Source organism: Blennius ocellaris (genome assembly GCF_963422515.1).
Source record: "Blennius ocellaris genome assembly, chromosome: 15".
Lineage (NCBI taxonomy): Eukaryota > Metazoa > Chordata > Actinopteri > Blenniiformes > Blenniidae > Blennius > Blennius ocellaris.
In genome coordinates this window covers 26,314,663-26,323,916 of record NC_137664.1, presented here as the reverse complement: position 1 = coordinate 26,323,916, position 9,254 = coordinate 26,314,663, and the positions used below count along the sequence as shown (strand labels likewise).

The window sequence follows — 9,254 nt, the reverse complement described above, 5'->3', positions numbered from 1 at the left end:
TCTCGGTGAAGTCACACTTTTTTTTTTACAAAAAATAACATTAAATGTGGGTATTTGTGTCCAATTGTGGCCTTGAAGCCACAATTGGACACCAGTTTTGGCTCAGTGGGGTAGACAAGTAGGCTTGTAGGCAAAAGATGACCACATATTGTTTGCCAGTGACATAAAACAAGCGTAAAAGTAGTTGGAAGGGAATACAAATCTTAATTACGTCTCCATATCTCTCAATATCAGCATCTAAATGATAATTACAAGAAAATGAGTCAAAGAGATTTCAGCTTTTACAACATCCAGAAACTTCAGTTTGTGTTCATCAAACACAGGTTTAAATTAAATCCTTGAGAAGTCATATTAAAATGTCTCAATATGTTTGTGATTGCCAATCTGTTGGACGTCGGTTCCTCACGTCCAAACTACACCATGCGACAGTCATTCAGTCACTCGGACTCAGAAGAGGAAGACTTCAGCTTCTCTCTGAGGAGTTTGGTATCTCCTTGGTTCTGCACTCATCTCCAGCTGCTGTTCTTCTCCAGATGCTCAGATCAGATGAGTCTTTCCTCCGGGGGGACTTTCAGCATGCTGTCCATCTCCAGGCGGGCTCCAGCCAGCTCCTGAGCACTGGGGCTGTACACACCCTCCGACTGACGCTTCTTCCTGGCCGTGAACACCATGACGGTCAGCCCAATGATCAGCACCAGGACACAGAAACACAGCAGAGGGATGGCCACCACCAGCCAGGGAAGAATATGCTTTTGGGACAGTTTCTGTGAGAAGACAGAGTGAACGCATTACTGACATGAAGACATGAAGCAAGTTGCGCCAAAAATACATGAATGTTTAAGCTATTTTCACATTATTGATCACTTCAGAGAAGGGACGGGAATCGAAATGCGGCTCTTGTTGAGAACGTGTCCCCAGTGGTTCAATTTCTTGGAATTGTTTGCCAATTTTGCAAATGATTCCCTTGTCGATTCCAGTGAAGGACGTCACCATGCAGTGGCGGACTTTGCTATGGGCAACTGCCGAGGGCGCACACTCAACAAGAGCGCAACATGCACCGGCTAAGATACGGTCTTGTGACTCCGCCCCCTGTCTGCGCAGACAGCTGTCAGGTCCTGCAGGTGAAACCAGACCAACATCGCAGCTTGGACACAAACTTTCTCTTTTATTACTGAGACAGTTCAGAAATGTATTTCTGAAAACAACAAGAAGGCCGTTGCTCGGCTAATCCCCCGCCGGAGGGCTTTATATTTTCTCACAAAGCCAGCTCTAAGGCAGCACACTTGGTACACTAGAGGGTGTACCATGGGTCCTAGTAGATAATTATGTAGAATTCTTCATAAGCTATGTCAAAATACGTCTCCAGAGCCCAAAAGGTGTTTTTATGCACTTAGTGACCCTGTGACCTGATATGCAAATTAGGTCATGGTCACCATGGTGTCCCTTCTCCCCAGGTGGAGTGTCCATGTGTGAAGTTTGGTGACTGTGGGCCCAGGAACTGCTGAGAAATGAGGAGAAATGTTTATATGAAAATACATGTATTGTGCAACCATGACGAGCAAACTTCAGACCCTACCAATCTTCAAGGTCAAGGTCAAGGTCAGGTCACTTGGTATGCTGGAGGGTGTCCCCAGAGTACTAGTAGGTGTGTATAAAATTTCAGAGCCCTAGCTCAAAAACCTAGGCCTCCAGAGCCCAAAATGTGTTTTTAAGCACTTCGTGACCCTGTGACCTACTTAATATGTAAATTAGGTCAAGGTCACCATTGTATCCCTTCCCCCTCTGAGATGTATCCACATGTGAAGTTTGGTCACTGTGGGCCCAGGGGTTGCCGAGATATAGGTAGAAACGTTCGAACGGACGTACGTACGGAGACTGTTTCAAGATCCCCCTTCGGGGCCTATCGGCTACGGCGGGGGATAAAAAAGTTGCACAGTTGAAAAGTTAACATGTCGCTTCGGATCTGACACCTTTGAGTGATGCGTTCAGGTGCATCATGTAAGTGTGCCTTCCGACATGGTAATGCGCTGCGGGGCTGTGCAAAACCATCAAGGTCTGCCACTATCATCATGCACACCCCGTAGTTTACGCAAGCTACGGCACGTGCGTAGTGACGTCATTCACAGTGCAGACAGCAGGAAACATGACGCCAAAGTGCATGTCAGTTCAGAGGCCACATGCAGCATCAAGATTTAAGATTCAAGATTCAACGATCTTGAATCTTACACCAATCAATATGCCAATCCTATGTTGAGTGGTCCAGAACAGTTACATTGAGCCACAATAACCTTTAAATTTAAACGGTTGTGGTGACATGCATAGCACAATAAATAATACTATGATGTAGAAATGTTTACAATTTTTTTGCTGGTTTAGCGGCCGGATTGGAACCTCTTGCAGGCCGATTTTGGGCCACGGGCCTCATGTTTGACACCCATTGTCAGGAGGTAGGCAGAGATCTCCTTTAAGAGTGGGCGGGCCACAGGTCTGGGCGGTCCCGTTCCACACCTGTGGCCAATCCCAGTCATTACCCTGCCAGCAATATATGTCCTGTCTGTGTGTTTGTTCATTGTTGGTCTGTTAGTCGTCCATGTCTGGTCCCTCCTGTCCAGTGATTTGAAGTCAAGTCTGCTGTGCTCCTCAGGTCGAGGAGCAACATGCTATTCGGTGGTCTGTGCTGTCATTATAAATAAAAGACTTGATTGAACTCAGCCTGCCTCCAGAGTCCTGCACTTGGGTCCTGTCTGCTCTCCGTGACACCCATAATCTGTATAATTTCTCTGTGGGAGACATTGCTGATGTGCCACATGGGCCAGGTCCAGGAAGCAGGCCTGGTTGGATTTTCAAACTAAAAAAAAGCAGGTTTTTATCTCCTCACATGAATGTTGAACATTCATTGTGACTTTATCAGTTTCTAAAACGGAAAAAAAAATCTCCACGCAGTAGACATCTATGATTTTCTGCCTCATTTACGCTCATCAACGTAATGACATCTTTTTTTTTTTTTTTTAATTACCTTGAACGTCTCGTGTGGTCATGGTATGCTCACACTGGTTGTGCCAAAGAAAACCCCACAAAAGACATCAGCATATGACCATCAGTGTTGCATGTTTTCATTTTTAGTGTTTTTTAGCTGATACCAATATTGTGCCGGTATCATCAAGCATTCATATATTTTAATCCATTTGAATAAAGTTCCAGTATACTTCAGGGGTCTTGAGCTCAGGATAAGTGTAGTCTTTTTTAGAAATATAAAATGTGAATGAATTACATGCTAAACTATGATTTTTTTTAATCAATAGGACTGATGTAGCTCAGATTGTCCTATCATATTGTCACTCCTGAAATAAATATCTGATCTTTGAGCCATGAAGCTATCCTAAAGAAGAAAGGTGTGTGAAACTCACGTTGGTGTTGCAGGTGGACCCGCTGTATCCTGGTGGACATTCACACACAAACATGTTGAATCGATCAAGACACGAGCCGCCATTTTGACAAGGGTTGCTCTCACACTCATCGATCTCTGTTTCACATCTGCAGGACAAACAATTCACTCAATCACACACTGGACTCAGACACAATGAGTCAATCAACAACTGAGTTCAAATGAAGGGAGGTGACCCAAACTAGACATTTAACATTACAATTATTACATCCACACAATTTCTCAGTATGTATAGTATGTCTTAGAACTCAATGACACATTAATATCATCATTATCTTTTTTATTCCTTTCCTGACTTGGGTCACACACAAACACTTCACACAACGCCATACGTATCTAATCCACATAGGAAGACACCGATACCGACACCTATGCTGGTACCAATATTGCACAGGGCAATCACATTCATACTTGAAAACGATTCCTGATACAACCCAACGAGTATTATGTGACATCATGTGTCAATGTTGTCAACAAGAAGACTTGAGATCACGAGCAAGGTCAGCGATTTGAAGACACTTCAATATCGGTGAGAATGACAAAAGTAATGCAAAATATCAAATGAAGGCAAAAGACCGTTCGTACAACACCAGCTACTTGATCCCCAGAGACATTTGGACCAGGGTGAGCATGATGTCACTCATTAGTTTAACCACTCAGGATGTATCTCCGAGCAGTGCTACATGCTCCATACACTGAAACAAATTTCACTGTAAAATAACTGTAAAATACTGGCAGCAGGGACACCAGTGTTTCATAGTTATTTTACAATACAATTCAAATCAACTTTTCAATTCAACTTTATTTATATAGTACCAAATAAAACAGTGTCATTCCTAGGTGCTTTTAACAGAGAAAATAGAAAAGCCCAACATATCCACATGAGCAAGCAGGTGTGTTTGCGACTGTGGAAAGAAAAACTCCTTCTCCAGGGAGAAACTTTGTCGAAACCAGAGTCAGAGGTGGAGGAATTCTGCTGACTGGTTGGGGTGAAAGGATAGAGGAGAGGAGAGGAAAGACAGAGAGATAGATTGGGAGGGGAGATACAAACCTTGATTCGGGTAATCTGCAAGAAACAGACCCTGGTCCGGGTAGAGAGAGGTAGAGGGAGGTGTAGAGAGAGAGGCAGAGCAACATGTAGAGAGATTAGCAGGTGGGGGGAGGGGGTCTTTTAAAGCAGCCCTAACTGTAAGCTTTAGTAAATAGAAAACTTTTAAGTCTGGTCTTAAAAGTAGAGACTGTCTCAGCCTCCTAACTGAAACTGATCTGGTTTCACAAGACGGAGCTGGAGAGCTGAAGGCTCTGCCTCCATTCTACTTTTAGAAACCCTAGGAACCTCCAGTAAGCAGCACTCTGAGAACCAAGACTTCTTCTGGGGAGATACAGGACTAACAGTTCTTTAAGATAAGATGGTTGTTAAGAGCTTTATAGGTTAGAAGAAGGATTTTAAATTCTATTCTAGATTTAACAGGGAGCCAATGAAGAGAGGTTAGTACTGGAGTGATGTGATCTCTTATGCTGGTCCTTGTCAGGACTCTCGCTGCAGCCTTTTGAATTAATTGAAGACTTTTTAAGCAGTTACCAAAAGTAATACCATCCAGTGTGACTATATCTTTAGATAATTTGTCTCTCAGATGTTTTGGCCCAATTGTAATAATTTCAGTTTTATCTGAGTTCAGGAGCAGGAAATTATGGCTCATCCTATCTTTTATACCTTTAAGACAAGCTTCTCTTTCGGAAAGCTAGTTATTATCGCCAGGTTTCATAGATAAATAGATTTGTGTGTCATCTGCATAACAATGAAAGTTAATGGAGTGGTTTAAAAAAAAAAAAAATATTCCCTACAGGAAGCATGTACAAAGTAAAAAGTATGGGACCTAAGACAGAACCCTGTGGAACTCCATGTTTAACCTCAGTCTGGACTGAGGAATTATCATGAACATGAACAAAATGGAACCTGTCTGATAAATATGATCAGAACCAGTTTAGTACCTTTAAGCCCAATGATGTTCTAGCCTCTGTAACAGGATGTTCTCATCATGATGTGTTCTAGCCTCTGTAACAGGATGTTCTGATCATGATGATGTTCTGGCCTCTGTAACAGGATGTTCTGATCATGATGTGTTCTAGCCTCTGTAACAGGATGTTCTGATCATGATGATGTTCTGGCCTCTGTAACAGGATGTTCTCATCATGATGTGTTCTAGCCTCTGTAACAGGATGTTCTAATCATGATGTGTTCTAGCCTCTGTAACAGGATGTTCTCATCATGATGTGTTCTAGCCTCTGTAACAGGATGTTCTCATCATGATGTGTTCTAGCCTCTGTAACAGGATGTTCTCATCATGATGTGTTCTAGCCTCTGTAACAGGATGGTCTCATCATGATGTGTTCTAGCCTCTGTAACAGGATGTTCTCATCATGATGTGTTCTAGCCTCTGTAACAGGATGGTCTCATCATGATGTGTTCTAGCCTCTGTAATAGGATGTTCTGATCAATAGTATGAAAAGCAGCACTGAGATCTAACAGGACCAGAACAGAGACCAGGTCTTTGTCTGAAGAGAAGATCATTAGTAACTTTGACCAGAGTCTCTGTGCTCTGAGGAACTCTAAAACCTACTGGAAACACTCTAATCAGTCATTTTTGCTGAAATGGTCACAAAGCTGACTTGAAACCACTTTTTCTAAGATTTTAGAAATAAAGGAAGGTTGGATGTTGGTCTGAAATTTGCTAAGACTCCTGGGTCAATGTGTGTTTTTTAAGAAGAGGTTTAACACCAGCAACCTTAAAGGCCCGTGGTACATAACCTGTTATTAGAGATTAGTTGATCTGATCTAGTATTGATGTACTAATCACAGGGAAAATATCTTTAAACAGTCTAGTGGGTATTGGGTCCAGTAAGCAAGTTGCTGGTTTAGACGAAGACACGATTGAGTAGAACTCCAGGACTTCTATAGAGTGAAGCTGGATCACTGGAAGTCAGGCTCCACTAATGAATGTAAAGATGTGGTTGATTGATCTGTGACTGCACTGGGCAGTGACTCTTTAATCTTATCACTAATAGTTAGAATCTTGTTATTTAAGAAATGTACAAAATTTAAGAACCATTTTTTCTCTAATTCGTGCTGATTTCTTTAGAGTTCTCAGATTATCATTATACCATGGAGCGATCCTCCTCTGAGTTGTTTTTATCTTCAAGGTGTAACAGAATCAAGTGTGGGGCGAAGTAAGGCTGCTGGTCTACAACCAAGTCAACCTGAGTAGGGCTGAAGGTGTGGCAGCTGTTTACTGCTGGTCCATCTACAACCAAGTCAACCTGAGTAGGGCTGAAGGTGTGGCAGCTGTTTACTGCTGGTCCATCTACAACCAAGTCAACCTGAGTAGGGCTGAAGGTGTGGCAGCTGTTTACTGCTGGTCCATCTACAACCAAGTCAACCTGAGTAGGGCTGAAGGTGTGGCAGCTGTTTACTGCTGGTCCATCTACAACCAAGTCAACCTGAGTAGGGCTGAAGGTGTGGCAGCTGTTTACTGCTGGTCCATCTACAACCAAGTCAACCTGAGTAGGGCTGAAGGTGTGGCAGCTGTGTACTGCTGTTCCATCTACAACCAAGTCAACCTGAGTAGGGCTGAAGGTGTGGCAGCTGTTTACTGCTGGTCCATCTACAACCAAGTCAACCTGAGTAGGGCTGAAGGTGTGGCAGCTGTTTACTGCTGTTCCATCTACAACCAAGTCAACCTGAGTAGGGCTGAAGGTGTGGCAGCTGTTTACTGCTGGTCCATCTACAACCAAGTCAACCTGAGTAGGGCTGAAGGTGTGGCAGCTGTTTACTGCTGGTCCATCTACAACCAAGTCAACCTGAGTAGGGCTGAAGGTGTGGCAGCTGTTTACTGCTGGTCCATCTACAACCAAGTCAACCTGAGTAGGGCTGAAGGTGTGGCAGCTGTTTACTGCTGGTCCATCTACAACCAAGTCAACCTGAGTAGGGCTGAAGGTGTGGCAGCTGTTTACTGCTGGTCCATCTACAACCAAGTCAACCTGAGTAGGGCTGAAGGTGTGGCAGCTGTGTACTGCTGTTCCATCTACAACCAAGTCAACCTGAGTAGGGCTGAAGGTGTGGCAGCTGTTTACTGCTGGTCCATCTACAACCAAGTCAACCTGAGTAGGGCTGAAGGTGTGGCAGCTCTTTACTGCTGGTCCATCTACAACCAAGTCAACCTGAGTAGGGCTGAAGGTGTGGCAGCTGTTTACTGCTGGTCCATCTACAACCAAGTCAACCTGAGTAGGGCTGAAGGTGTGGCAGCTGTTTACTGCTGGTCCATCTACAACCAAGTCAACCTGAGTAGGGCTGAAGGTGTGGCAGCTCTTTACTGCTGGTCCATCTACAACCAAGTCAACCTGAGTAGGGCTGAAGGTGTGGCAGCTGTTTACTGCTGGTCCATCTACAACCAAGTCAACCTGAGTAGGGCTGAAGGTGTGGCAGCTGTTTACTGCTGGTCCATCTACAACCAAGTCAACCTGAGTAGGGCTGAAGGTGTGGCAGCTGTTTACTGCTGGTCCATCTACAACCAAGTCAACCTGAGTAGGGCTGAAGGTGTGGCAGCTGTTTACTGCTGGTCCATCTACAACCAAGTCAACCTGAGTAGGGCTGAAGGTGTGGCAGCTCTTTACTGCTGGTCCATCTACAACCAAGTCAACCTGAGTAGGGCTGAAGGTGTGGCAGCTGTTTACTGCTGGTCCATCTACAACCAAGTCAACCTGAGTAGGGCTGAAGGTGTGGCAGCTGTGTACTGCTGGTCCATCTACAACCAAGTCAACCTGAGTAGGGCTGAAGGTGTGGCAGCTGTTTACTGCTGGCCCATCTACAACCAAGTCAACCTGAGTAGGGCTGAAGGTGTGGCAGCTGTTTACTGCTGGTCCATCTACAACCAAGTCAACCTGAGTAGGGCTGAAGGTGTGGCAGCTGTGTACTGCTGTTCCATCTACAACCAAGTCAACCTGAGTAGGGCTGAAGGTGTGGCAGCTGTTTACTGCTGGTCCATCTACAACCAAGTCAACCTGAGTAGGGCTGAAGGTGTGGCAGCTGTTTACTGCTGGTCCATCTACAACCAAGTCAACCTGAGTAGGGCTGAAGGTGTGGCAGCTGTTTACTGCTGGTCCATCTACAACCAAGTCAACCTGAGTAGGGCTGAAGGTGTGGCAGCTCTTTACTGCTGGTCCATCTACAACCAAGTCAACCTGAGTAGGGCTGAAGGTGTGGCAGCTGTTTACTGCTGGTCCATCTACAACCAAGTCAACCTGAGTAGGGCTGAAGGTGTGGCAGCTGTTTACTGCTGGTCCATCTACAACCAAGTCAACCTGAGTAGGGCTGAAGGTGTGGCAGCTGTTTACTGCTGGTCCATCTACAACCAAGTCAACCTGAGTAGGGCTGAAGGTGTGGCAGCTGTTTACTGCTGGTCCATCTACAACCAAGTCAACCTGAGTAGGGCTGAAGGTGTGGCAGCTGTGTACTGCTGGTCCATCTACAACCAAGTCAACCTGAGTAGGGCTGAAGGTGTGGCAGCTGTTTACTGCTGGTCCATCTACAACCAAGTCAACCTGAGTAGGGCTGAAGGTGTGGCAGCTGTTTACTGCTGGTCCATCTACAACCAAGTCAACCTGAGTAGGGCTGAAGGTGTGGCAGCTGTGTACTGCTGGTCCATCTACAACCAAGTCAACCTGAGTAGGGCTGAAGGTGTGGCAGCTGTTTACTGCTGGTCCATCTACAACCAAGTCAACCTGAGTAGGGCTGAAGGTGTGGCAGCTGTTT

The 9,254-nt window shown here is 45.0% G+C and overlaps 1 protein-coding gene across 1 annotated transcript in view; it reads right to left on the bottom strand.

Annotated features, from left to right (window-relative positions):
* Window positions 1-542: 542 nt before the first annotated feature.
* crb2a (crumbs cell polarity complex component 2a) overlaps window positions 543-9,254 on the bottom strand; it is a gene marked incomplete at both ends in the record, with an annotated part of 107,035 nt that continues 98,323 nt past the window's right edge. Inside the window, 2 exons of the mRNA XM_080510027.1 lie at window positions 543-764; window positions 3,408-3,534. Coding sequence (XP_080366153.1) covers window positions 543-764; window positions 3,408-3,534 — 349 coding nt within the window. The remainder of the gene's footprint in view (window positions 765-3,407; window positions 3,535-9,254) is intronic.